General features: G+C 43.3%; 1 protein-coding gene across 2 annotated transcripts in view; it reads left to right on the forward strand.

Annotated features, from left to right (window-relative positions):
- The window catches only part of brsk2a (BR serine/threonine kinase 2a), a 194,728-nt gene that overhangs the window by 141,098 nt on the left and 33,240 nt on the right, over positions 1 to 20,390 (forward strand). For both annotated transcript variants that reach the window (XM_069685877.1, XM_069685876.1), the window contains exons 5-7: positions 13,535 to 13,651; positions 20,144 to 20,177; positions 20,292 to 20,360. In XM_069685877.1, the coding sequence (XP_069541978.1) occupies positions 13,535 to 13,651; positions 20,144 to 20,177; positions 20,292 to 20,360 (220 nt within the window). The remainder of the gene's footprint in view (positions 1 to 13,534; positions 13,652 to 20,143; positions 20,178 to 20,291; positions 20,361 to 20,390) is intronic.

Below are 20,390 nucleotides of genomic sequence, written 5' to 3' on the forward strand. Positions count from 1 at the left end.
TGCGCAGATTGAAATACAGATTAGGGCGGGACAAAATATCCATATGGCATTATATCGTCGTCCTGTCTTGTGCAAAAAAATTATCAATAGGCTGGTGCCAAATATTGATATTTTAATCGTCAAATATACGGCGGTCTAAACAGATTTCCCTGCAATTTTGACTCACTCTGACGTGTATGAGGGTAATGTGGGAAATTAATTGGCCGAAGAAGAAGTTGAAAGCAGGATAAATCAAGAGGAAGAAGACAGCCGGATAATATCGAGCAGCGGTGAAAAGAAGAGATGTGCCAGACACTTTCAAATCCACAGTCCTGAGTTGTTCTGTAATTATGTAAATGTAATTTACAGACTGGCAACACGTACAATGTTTCATCTCAGTTAATGTCAAATTCTGTTAAACTGTCACCAAATTGCAGTGAATAAATACATTAATCCTGCACTTTTCAGGATTCCTTACCTTTTCAGGGGCATATTGTATTCTTTAGTTAATCAGACATCGTGATGTATCAGTATATGATTGTCTTGCAATATGTCATTTTCGCAGAATAGCGATATTATTGTTATTGTGGGCCACGTATCGCATATTGTATCGTATCGTATGGTATCGTAGCATATCGTAGCATATCGTAGCGTAGTGTAACGTATTGTATCGTACCGTATCGTATCGTATCGTATCGTATTGTATCCTACCGTACTGTACCGTACCGTAGCGTATCATATGGTATCATACTATATCCTACCGTATCGTATCGTACCGTACCGTATCGTATCGTATCATATTGTATTGTATTGTACCGTGTCGTATCCTACCGTATTGTATCGTATCATATCATACCGTATCGCACCGTATCATACTGTATTGTATCGTATTGTATCCTAGCGTATCGTTTCGTATCATATTGTATCCTACCGTATCACATAGTACCGTATCCTACCATATCGTATCATATCATATCGTATCGCACTGTATCCTATTGTATTGTATAGTATTGTATCCTACCATATCGTGTCGTATTGTATCGAATTGTATCATATTGTATCGTATCCTGCCGTATCGTATCATATCGTGAGTTACCCTGCGATTCCCACCCCTAATACACATAGTGAACCCGTTTTCCAGATAAAGTGCACAGTTTTCCTTTTAAGAGCTGAGCAAAGTGGTTTTTTTTGTCAGCACACTGTATATTTCCTTCACTGTGCTCTGCTCTGTGCTGAGTCCTTGTATTTGTTGAAATGTGCTTCCAAGTAATTACTAATGTCTCACAGTGTGTTTGGCTTCAGGGGGTAATTTAACTGTTTACCAGCTCATAGACTAGAAGCAATCATATATACTTCACAAGTCAAACATGTCGGCAGGGACTGATTCGGAGCGCTCATTTGTGCGTGTTGTATGTATGTGTAGTATAATGTGTGTAATGTACATATCCATTTGTGATCCTAAAGCAGAGAGTGAGGTTGTTTTTTTTCCTCTCAAGGGAGTGAATGCCTTTGCTCTGCATAGTTATACACTCCCTATGCAAGAGGGAGCATATGCCTGTATAGTGTCGTGCAGCACAAGGACCAGAGAGCAGAATGAGTTCAAGTGTATTTATTTTTACCTCGGTCACAAGTTAATCCCCTGCGACTTTGCAGAAACAGGGTGGAACAACTGAAAGATAAAATCGGAACAAAGATATAACTATTTCCGTCTACAGCTACGAGAGAAGGAAATGTGAAGGACCCACCTCGATGGCAGTACAGCAGGTGTTAGGTAGGAAAAATTGAATAATGAAAGGATGTGAAATGAGGTCAAACATAATAATTGTACCTCAGAGAGAACAAAGACTGTAATGGCTGACAATATATTCAAAAGATATATATAAAACATTTCAGGCAATATTACTGCGTTCTCTCTCTCCACAGATTTAAACCAGTGTTATTAAAGGTTATTGTAGTAAGTCTGCGCTTTTATTTTGGTAATGTTTCATTTATATTAGTTCTGGTTACTTTTAGTGCTGTACTATTTTATTGTCTTTGTGCCAAATGGATGACAGGGTTATATAACATCCCCGAAAGTATCTAACAACTAAAACATGGTAATAACGCTGCGCTTTCTAAATTTGCATCCTTGCTGGTTATTATGTTCGCAGGCAGGGGCCAAAACATAAACACATAAAACCCTGGCCTGGCCATGGCTGCAGCACTGCAAGTACTGGCCAGCCTCTCGATTCATCATGATAACTTATGAGATTGCTTTATAAACTTTTGCGCCAAGGCTATTCTAAGTTAAAGTGCTGGAGAGAGAGAGAGAGAGAGAGAGAGAGAGAGAGAGAGAGGGGCACTTGTAGTACAAAGTTTCCTGAACTTCTGTTATGATGTATTCTCTTTAACGTGGTGTTTGTGCTGAACGCCCGGGAGATAGATTTGCATAATGTGCATGGGCAATTAGAAGCAAAGAATTAAACTGATTTGTCATGGAAAGATTAGATGCCGTTTAATTTCTGTGATTTGATATGCTTTGTGTTTTTGCACGTTATACTTTATAGGAGAGGCAATTACCCTTTGCAGCAGCTATTTATACAAGCCATTTGGAGCTTTTGTACATCCGTGTTAGACTTTACATTTTACTGATTAATTCGGGATGATGGACTTCAGTTCATTTCTTTGTCTTATTCATCAAACAGGTGGTTGATGGATTTCCTCTTGAGTTAGAGTATTAAAGAAAGCAGACGCTAACTCTTGTAGCACAAATAGAACCACACGGTCTGTCCTCAGGGAGTGAAAGTTAGAAGTCTGTGTAAATAACTGACTCTGAGAAGAACAGATTAGGCCAATTAGGAGAAAGCATCTCAGACTGACATTAAGTGCATGCACAAACATAGATTATTAACGGCTCTCTTGTAGGAAGATTCACTCGCAGATTTATCTCTCCCTTCCTGTTCTACATTGCTGCCGTCTTTCCGTCTTAGCATCTCAAATCCCCTCGCTAACACTCCTGGAAAATGATGCCTTGTAAATTTATCATGAGGAGGATTATTTGGGAGTGTTGCTGCTCCCTCTCGCCCTCCTTCCAACCTCAATTAGGGGCAAACAGACAGACAGACGCAGCCTTTCTCACCTCCCTTCCATTCCCGCTAATGAGATCCCAGCATCCCCTCAATAAAAAAAGCCTTTCTGCAATCATTTCTTCCATTTCTACTTGTCTGCGCCGGGGACCTACACAGGCCATTAGAAGTGCTCCCGTTTCTGTGTGATTCAGCGTGCAGAGGGGGGTAAACACATGCTCCTCAACCCTCCTTTCTCTGTGCACCTCCCGTTTTTCACCTCTTCTCATCGCCTCATGCTCCTTCCGCCCCTCCGCCCACGTCCTATCCCCAAATATCTCTCTTGAGCCAGATGGATGCAAGTCTGGATCTGAATGAAAGAACGTAGAGGGATGTTTATGACTCAGTGTTTCCCCTGCCTGACTCACATCGCGCTCTGATTTACACAGTTTCCTTTTTGTGCAGAGGAAGTGAAAAGGACAAAGTGGAGCACACGAGGATGGCTGACGAGGGAGATGAGGCAAAGCTAGGAAAGAGGGGGATAAAAACAGACATTGGAAAGCATCATCAGTGAAAAATATTTATAATGAATGCTGCGGAAGTGAGAGAAAATCTTCAGTGTTTGTTAATATAGACCCAGTTTTTCCTCCTCAGTAACACGTCTTGTATTTGGATTTCACTTCTGCCAATGTGAGCTCTGCAATCCTATGACTCATGCAGAGATAGACTGACAGGCTAGTTAAAACAGGGATGAGAGCAGCACCGACACATAATGATGACATTTTATTGATCTTTCTGAAACTCCTCTTTCAGTCCCTGTGCAGGGAGGTCAGAGGTCATGGCCAGCTGCTCCCCTCCAGCTTTAGCTGTGCTCAAGGATAGCATATCAAAGCCGACGTCTCAAATAAGCAGTACAATATTGCAGATTTTCCCTCCCACGTTTACCTGAGAGGGAATCCCAACGACGGCGTTCAGCTGCATCCTGTCAGTTCTGACATTCAACAAAACACATCTGCTGCACAGTATAGAGTCTCCGGAGAGGTCGATGTGGCAGTCTGCCATAACTGCAAACAGCCAACAGAGACACACATTGATTGAGTGGAGTAAAGTGTATTTTCCTTGAATGCTTGACAAGCTGCCTGTGTGCTTTCTGCCCAGCCTTTTAACCATGTTTACAGCTGATGAGAGGTTAAGTTTACAGTCAATAGGAACTACCAGAGGTGGAAGTAATGAATTACAAGTACGTTAATGTTACAGAGTAGCTTTTTCGTGTACTTGTTCTTTTTTTTCACTCTGTTATTTAAATTTTACTCATGTATGTTTTAAATATCATCCATCTGTTACCGAGTAAAATATTTATCTAAGGATATTCCGAGCTCGAAAGAAAAACTGACTTGGACCTGACGCCAATCAAATGCATCAAAAACAGGCCAATCAGATCTAAGTGTCATGCATCGCGACAACAACAACGACAACAGTGGTACCCAAAGCGAAGAAGGAGAGCTGGGCTGCAACTACCCGGGCGAGTGAGCCATGAATGGGACAGAAGAGAGTTTGGATGAACCACCAGCTTTACACAGACTCAAGGACGTTTTTTCTTTAACCAGAAACAGCCGTTGGATCGCTCTCTTCAAAGCCACCAGACTCCATTAACAAAAACAGTAATTTTAACTCGCAGAACACGGGACTTGTTGGTCTACTGCTGCCTCGTTATACATCTTAACACACGTTAGTTGGGAACCGAACAAACCCTTTAAAACACCACACAATAACACAAACTAACCAACCGATCGAGGCAGAGGCGGACCGTCAACAACTCCCGTGTTCTGCGAGGTAAAATTACTGTTTTTGTCAATGGAGTCTGGTGGCTTTGAAGAGAGTTATATGACTGCTGTTTCTGGTTAAACAAAGGATCTTACTCTTTGACAAAAGGTCCATCTGTTGTTATTTTGTCACCAAAACATGTAAACAAAGGGCCCAGGTTTGAAAATAACAAAGTTTAATTTAATTCATTTGCATAGGATGCATGTGTCGGGTAACCATGGTTACATTTGTTTATGATAAAGATCAGCGGGGTGGGAAAGTAACTAAGTAACTTTTACTGTATAAGTACTTTTTAAGTGAGCTACTTTTTACTTTTACTTGAGGACAATTTCAGTGAAGTACTTCTACTTGAGTAGACTATTTCAGTACTCTTTACATTTTTGGTAACTACACAATTGGCTACCTGCTACCTAGAAAAGATTAAATGCTCTGATTTCTTGTGATAAACTTAATACAAAATGTTTCTCTTCTCATGTGAGGGATAAAAATGTATTGATCTGCTGCTGCAGTGAGACTGTAGCCAGAATCGAAGTTCAAATACGCCCGGCTTGACACCAAACACACCCCTGAATCACTCCCCAGTCATTTCGTCCGCCCACTCCCATCACAAACATGCACAGACTCCCTTCATCTAAGTTTGCACGGGCACGCTTACAAACCATCCACAGACAGAAGAAAGACGATTTCACCCTGATCACAACACACTCCGTCCTCTTTGTCACCCTGCTCTGTCTGTTTGATAATGACTCTAGTCCTTCACCCAGGTAACAACCCTTTGTCTGTGTGTTTAGTACAAAGTGACAGTCTGCGGGGAAGAGATAAAGACTATCTGTCACATTAAGTGACTACAAGCATCCCACCAAGTTAGGCAGCGATTGTTGGTGCACCTTGGAAAAGATCCCTGTCCCTAAAGCTCATCATACATGCTCACACACACACACACACACGCTCTCATCCCTGACACTGATGTGCACATTATTACCGCCACCTACATGTGCACAAACAAACACCTGGTCCAGGAGTCACATTAAACCCACGCTCTAGCATAATCATGCACATCATCCATATCCACCTCTCCCGCTCTGACTCTGTTTCTCCCACACTCCCTCCGTCATTAGCTGCTTTATTCCTCCATTCCAGGGGCTGAGGCACATCTGTCTGTGCCATCACTTTCTTATAGCTCCACAAGGGGACATAAAGACGTTTAATTTGATACTATTTGATCCTCTTTATTAGGGAAGGTCAAATTGCTTTAAATCTTCTAGCAAGGCATATGTAATCGTAAATTAGAACAGTACGTTTTTATACATTCAACAGCCAGACACCCGCAGCAGCTCACTTTCTATGCAGAGTTAAATGTCTTTTTATGCCAATATAGAAGTCTGGTTTAATTTAGAAAGAGCCCTCTGTCTGTCGTCTTTTTCCATATGTTGTCATAATCAGTGATGTAGTGGTCCCTGGAGAAGTGGGTATACTCTTAATTCATGCCCTGTTTTTGAGCAGCCCATTCAGCAAAGGATAAACGCCCTGTTTTATAAACAGTGACATGTAAGAGTGTCTATTTAGTCTACCCAAAAATGGGCCAGTAGTATTTGCACATTGTCACATAATTTCTGCTGCTTGACCTCAGGGAATAAGGATTATAAAATTATGAAATTCCTGACCCAATACTGCCCCACAGGCTAGTGAGAGATGTCTACAGAAAAACAACAAACGTGATTGACTGACAGGCTATAGCCTAAATGTAACAAGGTAAACAATGACCACAAGCTATTCAAATGTGGAAAGTCACCCCAGTAATCTTGATTTTTAAGCTTCAGCAATAAAAAAGTGCCCACCCACCGTAGTTGACGTCTTCATCAGCTGTTGTACCGGCATCTTTAGCTGTGGGTGAAGAGGCGGCATGGGCATCCTGTGCGACGGGGGTGGGGGACGGACTGAACACTCTCCCAGAGTCTGGGCTAATGGAGCTGCTAGCATCGCTAAGATTAGCTGAGCTGCTGGCTGGTGTAGATTCGCGAGGACATTTGCAATTGAGAAAGGACATTTTTGTTTGAATAGCTCGCTTCATCTTACCTGGCTGTTCATAAACGTTGCGTATTCTAACGGCGAATAGTTTAAAAGTGAACTTAAAATTACCGTTAGGCAATAATTCTTTTCCCAGGTATCACCCGCCCTACTCTGTCCTGCATAATGAGTACTGGGTGGGTATACGCCGTATACTCGCGTATACCATGTACTACACCACTGGTCATAATTCTTTAGCATGCACTCCATGTTACCCTGTTCTTCATCCTCCATCCCTGTATCAATATCAGCCCCATGCCCTTAGTGGCTGTTAGTGGCTCTGTTTGTTGACATTCATAGCAGAGTTCCCCCTGATGAGTGTGTCGGTCTGCTATGCTTCAGAAAGCCTGTACTTATAGCCTATCATCATTACAGCTGATGGCCCATAACAACACAGAAAGGAAATCTTTTTTTCTTCTAGTCTTTTACAATTTTTTGATATTTCCGCCTCCTGCGGAGAACGTTAATGCACTTGGGAGGATCATTTAGGAGAGGGAATGGAAGTTGATGTTCGGAGGAAATGGAGGAATGGGATTGTTAAATTGGGAAAAGAAAATGGAGCGGGAGGAGAGAGAGGAGAAGCAATAAGTTGGTGGTTGTAAGAAAGGTTGGAAGGCTTGTTAAAAGAGGCAGCTAAGAATGTGGAAAAAATTACCAGTGTTTACACTTTCATTTTTAAACTAGCACTGGATTATTACACTTAGAGGAACTGTGTACCGCCCTGGATGTCTGTAATAGATGCCTGATGTCGCTATGGATATTTAATCTCGACGCCGCTCCTTCACTCCACTGCTTTCCCTGACAGCGAGTCTGTTTATTCAGTCTTGAAGGTCCGCTGCTCATCCCATCTTCCCTCCGTCAAACTCCTCTGGATTAAGAGCAAACGCCGGGATGCACTCAAAGATTTGGCACAACAAAGGCAAATAGTTTGTTTATTCCAGATCTAGCCATCATTGTAATCCTACTTTTCAGTCACTACATTACATGCAACAATGCATTATTTCCCAAGTGTTGCTCAAAAGCCCAGAGGAATAGATAGAAATACCTCAGATGGCACGGGGAATGCTGTCGTGGCCTCACTGGAGAGGCAAATCTTTGGGTGTGAAAGGAAAAATAGCTGTGCGCCTTCAGCTCCATTCTGATCCAGTTTAAATGCAAATCCAATGATAGAGCACTGAAATGTTTTACGGCACGGGTGTAGAGAGGCGCTAAGTACTCTACTGTAGCTTTCCAAGTGAACGTGGAAGATCATGATCATTGAAGGTTGTATGAAATGAGAGAATGCTTGGCACATGCTGTATCTAAAATACTTATTTTATTGACTAATTACAATTTAAAGTTTAAGGAAATCTCTGTTGGCTGTATAGTTATTGTCAACAGTTTACATACAAGCAGACAATAACTATATGTATTAAATCTCTTCCATTTTTGCTGTTTACCACTGTTAACTAAATCTCATGTTAGATCAGCAAAGAATAAATCAATTTGGAGATCAACCAATGAGATCAACTGCTGCCTGTAGCTGCGTCCTAATCCAGGGGCTGCATCCTTCGAAGGCCATATTTGAAGCCTGATTGCGTCACGGCGGCGCCTCAAAGGCTGTCCTTATTTGAAGGCTCCTTCAGATGCGGCCTTGAAACTAATTATCTTTAAAGTAATAGGTTCAGTTATGTGATGTTAGTTATGCTAGCTAGTTAGCCCCCTAGCTACCTGTTGCTAGGCGACAGGAGCAGCGTTTGGTGACGCAAGGGTAAGGGCAGGAACAGCTGGTGACGCAAACAGGAAATCCTCCGTAGGCCACGTAAGACTGCCTCATTTCAGTTCAGCTTTAGTAGTCTACAGAGGCCATGAATGATTCATCCTCCGTAAGCCACGTCCTTCGAAGGCTGAATTGAGACACAGCTCGTGTGTATGCTGTAGCTAAAACATGTGTAGGCTGTTGCCGTCCGTCCATTATCTATACAGCTTATCCTGTTCAGGGTTGCAGGGGGTGTTGGAGCCTATCCCAGCTGTCAATGGGCGAGACTGATCATCAGTCAATCACAGGGCTGACACAGAGACAGACAACCTTTCACGCTCACATTCACACCTTCAGGCCACTTTTAGAGTCACAGATTAACCTAATGAGCATGGTTTTGTAGCCGGAGGGAACCCACATATGCACAGGAAACCAGGAACCTCCTAGCTGTGAGGTGAGAGCGCTAACCAATGCACCCACCGTGCAGCCAGGCTATTGCTAACTCAAATAAATTCACAAGTTTTCTTTTTAAAATCATGATTTGAAATCTTTGATTTATTTGGAAGTGTGACTACACCTGAGTACATTGCACCCACATGAACTTTGTTACATTTGATTTTTAACTGGGCTAGGAAGAAAAGAAGAAACTACAGCATGATATACTAGCATAACTCTAACCACATCCACCAATCACATGCTTTCGGCAAAATACTAAAACAGGCCAATTTCATTCGACAGCAAAAAAAGGGGGAAAAGAGAACTTTATCTTCATCATTTCTCTGCTCTTACAACACAATTAACCCCATTGGCTAATGAGAGAAAGACTGTGCCGACCACTTCTAAGTCAGCATTCAGAATATTGTCCTCTTTTGCTAATGCGATAGAAGATTAGCCTCTAGCACTTTACTGAACATGCTTGGTCTTTCTCTAATTGGGTCAACAGAAGTATGCTGAAGTTTGGGAGAAAAAAAGGAGAGATAGAAAGAGGAGGATGACACAGAGGTGTGCTGAAGGCTAAATGGCTGAATTCCAACAAGCGACGCTGGTTAAAAACCCCACTCCAGCTCACAATAATGGCACCAGGGAAGCTTTAGTGCTTCATGAAAATGCAAAAACAGGTGTGCCATTTTCCAGGCATGTTCAAACGACACATTTGAACCATTAGTGTTGGTTTCAAGTGTTCTTGTTTTGCTAATTAGCGCCACATATCTCAGTGCGATAACAGAAGCTTAACAAGAGGCAGTATTAAGCAGGGTGTATGTCAAATGTGTCGTGATGGGAAAACTTTATTTTCCTTGGGCTCGGGAATTCACTTACAAAACTGCTCATCACCATAAACATGTCTGGGGTATTATAGGGATGTGAGCCCCAAGAGGACAGACCCATTACAACCTTGTGTAAAACGGAACATATCAGCATGGTGCGTGCAGATGATCACAGGCAATTAAGAGCATGGTGTTAGATTGCAAGAATCATGTCTAACAGCCCCACTGGGGTGTAAAGCTTGCTCAGACAGCATGAAGACACGCACATGTGCCCTGTAAATTACACTGAGCGGCGTTGTAGGAGCTCAGTGAATGAACTGTGAGGCCTGCAACACAGGTCGCGGAAAAACTGTGCAATAGATAATATATGCTAACATGATGGATGACAATAGTCTCAAACAGTGGCCTCCCTTTGTTCATTTTCTGTTCTATTCTTGTTCTGAGTCCATACATTGTAAATCCTGCACAAAACAAATGTGCAAATATAATAAGCATTTAGAGTATATTGTAAGAAAGCCATTCCTCTGAGATTTGCCCGCAAGCTAGCGCTGCCTGGCAGCGGCACAGTCCTGGAGTTACATCCAAGCTCATTGCAGCTGTTCAATCCGTTTTACAGCGTCTCCTCCCGTATGACATATGAGTGCTACACAGAGATATCCCTGTTGCAAGGCCTGCTGTGTGAGCAAGATTACAGTAAGCAAAGTGCAGCCTAATGTGTCAGAGAGGCAGTTTAATGTCCTATTACTGATACCGGGGTCCTGACAACCAGTAAAGCATCCAGATGCAATTTGTCCCCTCGATGCTGTCGCTGGATAAATACGCTGCTGCTTTCTTTCCGTTTACGTGATTGTTCTCATGAGGTTTGGCTTTTTTTGTTTAACATGAGATAAGCCTGTGATCATGCAAGTAATGTCATCTTTATGGGTCTTTTGGGTGATGATTTATTAGGCATTTTTGTATCCGAGGCTGACAGTTTAAGAGTACTTGACGTCAATGCTAAACAATGTTTGAACAGTGTCTTAAACAGTAGCCACCTAAATATTTAATGTCCCTCAGGCCTCCTCTTTCAGCTTCAATTGGACCTCCTGTCATGTTTAAACTCCAGTCACAAGTGGTTTATGACTGTGGTTTCTAAAGAAACATGAATTAATACAGGCAATATTAAATCAGACAGGTTGACAGCCAACCTTTCCTATAAAGAAGAGTATTCATCTTTAATAGCAAAGTGCCAAATAGGAAAATCATTTTTTTATGGCAGAATTAATCACTACAAATAGCTCCTACCTGACCTAGTATAATGTTAATAGATATCAATAATAATGGAATGAACTAATATGCATCCCTTTTCTTTCATAATTAATCTCATAATTCATTCTTAATAAATAACAAACCATAAATACCTTGGTTTATTTTTTAGTTAATAAATACAACCTTACGTCCCTGTAGCTTCAAAAGAGACATTTTGAAGCTAGTTGTTAGCTGGAAGTTGGCTAACGTGAGTTAGCATGCGCAGAATTCAAAATGAGGCTTCAATGGAAGGTGCGGCTATGATGTACTCCTGTTGCAGACCATATAGGCCTGTGTACTGTGCTTTAAGCTTGGGATTATACGGTCTACGCTTTAGAACAATCATGGAAGTTCAGTAAAATGTATGCAGTTTTGGCAAACGTCACTTTTAAAAGTAAATTACCAAAAATTAAACCCGCTTTGTGGCTCGTTACTCATGTGGGTTATATTATCAGGATGGCGTGTAGCCTACTGTACGTCTACTTTTGAATATATTGACTCGACCGTCATTGCAGCCTGATTTACAGCCCATAATCTGTGACTCTGCAGCCAAATAACAGGAATGACAGACGCAATATTACCACAGCTCTTTATTATGCTAACAATCTGACAGTGAACTGGGCAGAGACATTAGAAACAGCTGTTTCAAAACAACAACAAGGGGTCTTAGCATCACCAGTGTAGCGGAGCTGTGTTTAGCTGCAGATGCCTCTTCAAATTTGAAGTAGAGCTCTTCACAGCTGACAACCACTTATCCTCCAGACACAACTTACATTTCACTGTCATGTTGTTCTCGTCCCTTTCACCCAAAAAGTTAAAATAATGTGAATATTTCCACGAAGTAAACGCTGTCCTCTCTGCCACCTCGCTAGCTGAATTAGCTAGCTACATATGCGCACTGACACAACTTTGTTAACCTTCTGCTGGTGCGTGCGCAGCTACCTGCCAAGAAGTAGGAGAGAAACAAAAATAGTGCTTCAAGGTTTTTGCAGAACTATTGCGTTATGTTACTTTGTAATGGATTACTTTGCAACTTGTTACCCCCAACACTGGATGTGTTAGCTTAGTAATATTTATCATATCGCAGGCGCACAAGTCTGATATGTTAGAAGCCTCTTGCAGCCCACAGTCTGCTAGTTGAATAGGCTTGCTATAAAGCATTCACACAGTCAAACAGAAGGAAACACACATTCCTCTGCGATGCCCAGTCCAACCACAGTCTCCCACTAGTGTCCCCTGAGCAGTTTGCTAAATGTTTGCTCCTTCCTCCTGCGCCCCTGACAGTCTTAGTTAAAAGACCAACTCTCGGGCTACAGACATCCCTGCCAAATGACGGTTGTGTGAATTGACAAAGGAGTTTTTAGCCTGGGGAGAACTGTTTTAGATGCTATCTGTGTTTTATTTCAATTATAGCAGGGATCACAGAGCCTGCCAGTGTGATAGCGAACCAGCTGACAGCTAATCCCTCAGGACAGCAAACGAGTTGTACAGCAGCTGATGTCATCCGAGGTTAAACGTCCGTTGTGATGAGGCACTCTTCAAAGGCGGACGCATGCAGCTATTGTTCCTCTCCCCTTTCTATCATTAGTCTAAAGAGAAGATGAAAGTCCAGTTCACGACATCCTGACAGGCCCGTGGCTCTATAACTCTGGCCCTGATTATAAAGCATAGAGGGAGGTGAGAGAGGGAGCTCATATATAAGAAAGATGGGTTCTCTGTGCTGCTCCCCTCACGCTATGATGTAATACAACCCTCGACCCAGAGATGTTAAAGAGATGCTAAATGCAAACGCTACCCTGCTTTTGAACAGTCACTCATCAAAATTGAGATTTTAACCTCCGACACAGCAACAGCATACGTGATGTGAGCGAGATCCTCCTCCTTTTAAGGCGGGAGACGATGTCCGCTGGATATTCTCCCCCTCGCTGTGTTTAGCGGTAATGAATGGCAGCTAATGAACACCTCTACGGCTAGCTCCCCCTTGACGCCCTTTTTCTCAGCCTGTTTGCTGGTGGCTGTCTGGCAGATGAGAGGAAGAGGGGGGAAACAGAAGGAGAAAAGGACACAGCGGGGGGCTGTCACACCTCGTCCCAACCTGCATTTCAGCATGATCAGATCAAAGAGGGAGGTGTTGCGGGGAGGAGGAGGAGGGGGCGCCGAGTAACAGGTTAAGATGCTGTGTTGTTCAGTTGAGAGCACACTTGTGGGCCCTAGCTTGATCCACAGGTCTTTGGGAGACATCGCAGCACACGTTTCGCCTCTCTTCACATCATCTGATGAACTCTTTCATGTTTCATGATCTGTTTTATTTTTCTGTCTCCGTCTTTCAGCCACAGGGATCTGAAGCCGGAGAACCTGTTGCTAGATGAAAAGAACAACATCAGGATAGCAGACTTCGGCATGGCCTCCCTTCAGGTTGGAGACAGTCTCTTGGAAACCAGCTGTGGGTAAGTCGTATAGAAAACATCATGATGCATGCTTTAGAATGCAATGTCTGGCTCGCATCCTCTGCAGGTGAGATTTGGATGATTTAAAAGAATGTCTGAAGGTAAGAGCAGGTCGTAGTCGGAGGGCACCTGGGGTTGACGGCGTGTAACAGAGAGACAACGGAGAGCAGAGTGGACAAGCAGTAGAGAATGATGAGTGGAGCTATCAAGCCCTCTGCCAGGTGCCGTGTTCTCAAAGCCGACGTTATCGTGCGGCGCTGATCTCGGTCGGTGTCTCTCGCAGCGTGTGCTATCTGGCTGTGTGCAGGGGCCAGGGCCATGGCCACACATTACGGCTCTCCATCTCCTCGTATCTGAGGCTGCTGGGTTTTATGATCCGCTAGTCACGACCACGCCAGGCCCATCAATCCCACAAGCAGCGTAATGAATCCGCTCAAAGGAAAAGTCACTTTCAAAGTCTTTCGAGTGCGGTCATTCATACTGGAGAAGTGTTTTTATTCAACCCTGAAGTGTCGTGGAGAGCGTGCAGGGTCGCATCTGTCAATAAAAGAAGCACCACAGTTGATGATGGTTTACTTTTAAGCACTGGGTTCATAAACTCAGTGACAGCACGGATGATCAGAAAGATTTTACTAGTGCATGGGAAGTTTCTTTTCCCTTTACCTGAAACTAACACTGGAAATGAGATTTCAACATGTAAGCACGGCCAACTAGGGCTGTCACTTTCAATCGGAATTGGATACATTGTTCTAACCTGGTGAAATATTAATAGTTTCTCTTCTGTCTAACTCAAAATTGAAGCACAGCAGATCACGCTCACCCTCGAACAAATTAGTGATCTGCTGCCCAGAATGCTCACACTTTAAAGTAGTGTCCCTTGTATTCCAACAGATGGCGATAACACGCCGCCTGCCGCAAACCAATGGAGGACACTAACGAGCCGAGCCGTTGTTAACCTTTCCTGCTTCAGCGTCCCGACCGCAGTCAGAAAGCACAGGGGAGACTTATTGTTGTTCTGCTCCAGGGCCGAAGCTGTAGCTAGCTTCGGGGCTAACTCCCGTTACTTTAATACGCCAGCAGCATGCAGCAAGCGAGACACGGGGCGTAGGCTTTATTATGCACAAACACAGCCTGAACTGTACATTAGGTCTGTTGTTTATACAGCTAACGATCACTCTTGTCTCCGCTCTTCTGCTGCTCCGGTCCCCGACTAACTCTCTCACTCGCTCTACCACCACACTCTCACGCACTTAGCTCTTCCCGAAACAGAGCTACGCTTCTATTGTAAGACCATGCAACAGAACTGATCATGTCAACACTAAGACACCAACAGTCTGTATAAAGCAAATGTTCATTGTTTTGATTCATTGATCCATTCTTTTATTATCCCACCTAATGTAGCCGTCCAAGACCAAATTTAAAAGCATTGCTCAGCTGGTTAAACTTGAGACCTTATATATATTTTACAAGTTAAAACACATATGGAATAGGAGTTTTGGGATTTATATAGCTTCTTAGTGAGAAAGACAAGTGACAGACATCTAAATCCCTGCATAAATGCTTCAAAAACTGCGATAATAAGAATAACCCATTAGTTTTGTGGAGTCCTGTTGATCTGGGTGTCTTGGGGCGAACGTTTCCTCTGTGGTTACACATGACACTGCGTGCTGGGCTTTGAGATAGAGAGGCACTGTGACATCTGTCCCAAGCTCAGACCTGATTCTGTCCAGATTATACCTCCAAATCAGCGGCAACTAAAATTACACACACATGCGCACACAGGGCTGGGAAAGCTTAGTTCATCCCTGACCTCCTGGACCCTTTGTCCTGTGCTTGTTTGGTTGTGTCTCTCTCTCTGTCTGTTTGTCTCTGTCTCTGACTCCCTGTCTATAATACACACGCACGCACATTTAGGCTCGTGCACGCACTCAAACATCAGCTGAAAGCGTTGCATAATTCTTCCAGCAGTAGCGCAGCGCCTAAGCTCTCATGACTCATCGGTACAGATCAGGACAACCGAAAGCAGTGTGCGTCGCTCTCTGCATGTAAAAAAATGTGCACAATTGAGTCATTCTGCGGCCATGATGACCACACTGAAGTGTTTCCTTTTCCTAGAGAGGCCGCAGGATTGGACAGCTCTTACTCAGCGTTTTGCTGTATCCTGTAAACCTACAGTATCTACATTTGATCGCATTCTGCACCCATTTGAACACTTGAGTGACCCGATCCAGGTGCAGTTCAGCTGCTTAGTCCCCCACATACATTTGCTAAGTGCTAAAAGTACTCTTTGCAGGTGGGAACTCAGAGCAGAGACACACACACACACACACCAAAACACTCCCACACACATACAGCCAAGCAAAGTAGATCTGCTTTCCTTCCACTCTCAGCTCCATCACCATATTTTTGTTTGTGTGTCTGTGTGTGCCTCGCAGGAATGCATGAGCACCATTTATGTCCGTATGTCTCCATGGTGCACACACACGAATGGGCCATGCACTGCATGTGTGGTTATTGATTATTTACGCTCTTCTGACTGTCCCATCTCTAAGTGCAGATATGACAGTTTTTAATTAAACACATTTATCTGGCCTCCTCTCAGCACGCAGCAGTCTGACACAAATGTATTCCATTTGCCACGGGTAATGGAGCTTAGTGAAGATGAGACTGGCCCCAGGTAGAGAAGGGGAAGCCCCGGAGCACATGCATAAATACGTGCAGATGTATAGATGAGCAGAGGCATTGATGAGCACGTACAAATATGGATCCAAGAACGCACATGCAACCTCTCTCTCTCTCTGTGTGTCTGCAGAAGCCCAGCTGTGGCTTCTTAAGTGCTGGATGTTTGTTTGGTTCTGTTGCTCTGATTGATGAGAGGAAATTAGCTTGTATGCAGAGAGGAGCTGCACAAATTTGCTTTAGAAAAGATGAATTCTTATAAAGATGAGCTGCTTCTTCGTTTTACTACTTCCATAGGAACTCATATCTTGATGCTCTCCTTGAAAATGTGCAATGTGCTGTATTCTGTGAATTACATGGTAATCCCGTGATAAAAATATGAATCCTTTTTGCACACTATGCAAACAGTGTGACACAGATAATCCCTTCAGTATAGATAAAGACAGCTTTTCATGCATCTTCATCATTTTTGTGCTCGCACGTCAGCAGTTGGCTTGAGTACCATCCAAGGCAGTGGTTCTCAACTGGTCGAGCCTCAGGACCCAAAACCAGCTCCTCGCAAAATTTTCAACCACCAAAATTTATTTAATGTAAAATGGTGCTGTTTGGACCTGAGACGGAATGAAAGATCACAGTATGTCAACAGTATAATAGTCAAGCAAAATGACCAGCAGGTGGCAGTGCAAGAGGACAATATTTCCTCAAAAATTCATTCAATTAACAGCCTTTTTCAACATAATAAACTAAAGAAGTGCAACATAAATGCAACTACTGTAGGGCTCATCAAGTTTCAAGAATGTAAATGTAACTCTAGCTGTGATTACCCAATCAGTAGATACATAAGCTGTGTCGCAGTTCAGGGGCTGCAGCCATCGAAGGCTGTATTTGAAAGCTGATTGCAGACACAGCAGCGTGTCGAAGGCTGTCCCAATTCGAAGGCTCCTTCAGATGCGGCCGACAAATGTGTCCTCCTTTTCTCGGGTCAAGAAGTATCCCGAGATGCATTGTGCGCCAATTCCAATGAGATGGCGGACTCTTACGCGGCCGAGATACAAGTTTTTAAATGTAAAGGTTTTGGTTTCAACTCAATCGAATAGCTAGGGGTACGAATGTAAATAGCAAAAGGGCCCTTGAAACAAATTATCCTTAAATAGTAATAATAGGTTAACTTACTCGACGTTAGTTATGCTAGCTAGTTAGACCGCCAGCTGCCTGTTGCTAGGCGACAGGAGCCGTGTTTGGTGACGCACGGGTAAGGGTGGTGACAGCTGGTGACGCAAACAGGAAATCCTCCGTAGACCAGACTCCGTAGATCGTCTCATCTCAGTTCAGCTTTAGCGGTCTACACAGGCTATGGATAGCGCATCCTCCATAGACCGCCTCCTTCGAAGGCTGCAGCCCCTGGATAGGTACACAGCTATAGAGTGTAAATAAACTACACTACTACTGCACGCACGTCCTTCAAAATAAAAGCGCCCACTGCAAACAGCTCTACAACCCATTTTTGGGTCCCGTCCCACCATTTGAGAACCGAGGATCAAAGGTCCTTGATCAAATATGTCTTCAGTCTTTCTATTGTCGGGTTAACTTCTTTTAGCAGCATTTTGTCCCACTATTTTAATGCTATTTGTTGCCTTATGAAAAGGAGCAATTCTCCCCTTGAAAAAGCCACTGTCAGTCAAACTTGGTGTTCTCTGTAATCCATAGAAGCAATAATATTGGAAATTGGCGCCACAGTTGTGGAGAAAGTTGTACCAACAGCTTGTGGTTTCGCCCATTCTACATTCCTACAACACCAAGCATGCATTGCGCCCTTCCCTCTGAAAGGAACGGCCCAGCTAGAGACGCTGGAGTGAAATACTACCGTTTTGCTGCAGGCAATGGCTCAGAGCGGTACAGAATGTGAAATACGACGAGAATATACCAATGGATCGTCTATAAAATCTTCAGGTCTGCAGTCTACATTTCCAACCTGACGATTTTGAACGAGACATGACATTGGAGGCGGGCGTCCTAGATTGAGGAAGGTTTGACGGAGGTTTTCCAAGGCCCATTGTAGAAGCGGATAGCGTCCTCCAAAGGCACAGAGACAAATTGCATTTTGTTTCTACCATAACGGCATTAGCTCCCCGTAATAGCATGATAGGACTGAGGTTGAAAATCGGCGAACTGGCCCTTCAAGTCTGTAGATTTGTGGTGTTGGTGGTTGAAAGAGTAAATGAGCTATAGTAAATAGCAAGAAAAGATTGATGTTATGTCTCTCCATGCATAACTGTTCCTCAAAAGACTAAATGTTTCACTGCGGTCAGAGGAAAGTGGCTCTCACAGCTCTCTATTCATCTTCAGTGTCCTACTCTATAATCTGAGTCCTGGTCTCCGCAGGAAGCGGTCTTAATAATGATATCCATGTCATGATATATGAGCTCTCCTTTATGTGACTTGAATTTTAATATGGTGGACTAGGAGACATTTGAATGAACTTTATTTACATCTCTAATAAATGAGGCCGTGAAATGCAGGTGAAACACAACAGGGAAGATGGCTCATGAATGCTTATAGATCCACACATGTGACTTCAGTAGACATAAACTGACACATGTGGACTTATGTTGAAAATAAGCCATAGAGTTATGTGTCAAAGTAGAAAAGAGATGAGATAGTGTAAGCATATACTGTGTAATGATACAGCTGACTGATTTAGTGCTCTAAATTATTCCTGTATTGCAGTCTTTAGCTTCACCCTGTTTTCGCCACCTTAAGCCCCTGCACATAATTAGTTTATACCCACGCTGGTCCCAGCCGTGGCTTAGTTGTCGTGGCACTTGTGAGGCATAACTAGTGCAAATCTCAGGCTTGTTTTTTATTTTCGTTCCGCGCTCATCTGCATAATGCACTCTGACACTCGCAATCAGGAAGGCCCTATTTGCATAGGCTCGTGTTTGAACTTCCCCGTTGACACGGCGGCAGTGTTTGTTATCGGCCTGTATTTTGACAGCCAGCGGAAGCCGCGCGGCGTCAGGGCTGGTATTCATGAGTACACAAGACAACAGGCGAGCTAATGGGCGCCATGTTTACAGACTACAGATAGTCTCTCATTAGAGCCAAATATCTTTGTATTAGATAAGAGTGAGTGGGAGCAGGAGGTGGAGGGGAGACAGGTGCCTGATTTGTTTTCCGTGTTCAGTCACGGTTTGGACGAGAGAGGAGACCTGCCCAAACTCAGAAAAACAAAGTATTTCAAAGGTTATTTGATTGTACATTGAAGTAAATCATCTACTATTCCTCCTTTTTCTTACCAACATACTAAACTTGTAAGAGTACTGCAGAAGTTCCTCTCCGAATGTACAGAATAAAAAGTCCCTCTGCAGCAGCTCCCCTCATCCGTAGCCATTGGTTTATGGAGCATCCGTTGCGAAGTAGCTCCATAAATCTTCATACAATATTGATGTGTCAATCTAGTCATTGGGTTTACTGTCAGCCCATCCAGGTGCTGTAAAGATTAGTGGGTCTGTTCACAGTCTGCTGTGAGAGGATGCCCTTGAGTGAGCAAGCAGGAGGACATCCAAACACCCTCAGGATGTCGAAAATCCCCGAGCACGTCTTGATCTACGCTCACAGGAGACATTTATCGCCTGCCTAAATTGTTCTTTTTACATTTTCATACAGTGGTGTGCTTTTTTTAATGCTTGTTTTTCCATTGTACTTGTGTTACAGTATTCCAGTACAAACAGAGAAGTCCTCATATAACCCAGATTTTTTCCCTTTCTTCGTTTCCATTCACTCTCTGCCCTTTTGTGTTTGTTTCCCCAACAGATCTCCACACTACGCCTGTCCAGAGGTCATCAGGGTAAGCCTTTTTTCACTGAATCATAATATTGTTTCAAGCTTCTTTTATTGTATAATCCTTGATCTTATTTTAAGCATCCCTAACGTGCTGAGAAACGTTCGCTCTTGTCCTCAGGGAGAGAAGTATGACGGGAGGAAAGCAGACGTCTGGAGCTGTGGGGTCATTCTGTTTGCCCTGTTGGTGGTGAGTGTCTGCTTGTTCCTCACTAACTGA

The sequence above is a fragment of the Semicossyphus pulcher genome, unplaced genomic scaffold (assembly GCF_022749685.1).
Source record: "Semicossyphus pulcher isolate SPU_LCO1_2020_fin unplaced genomic scaffold, fSemPul1.0.p SCAF_8, whole genome shotgun sequence".
NCBI classification, from domain to species: domain Eukaryota; kingdom Metazoa; phylum Chordata; class Actinopteri; order Labriformes; family Labridae; genus Semicossyphus; species Semicossyphus pulcher.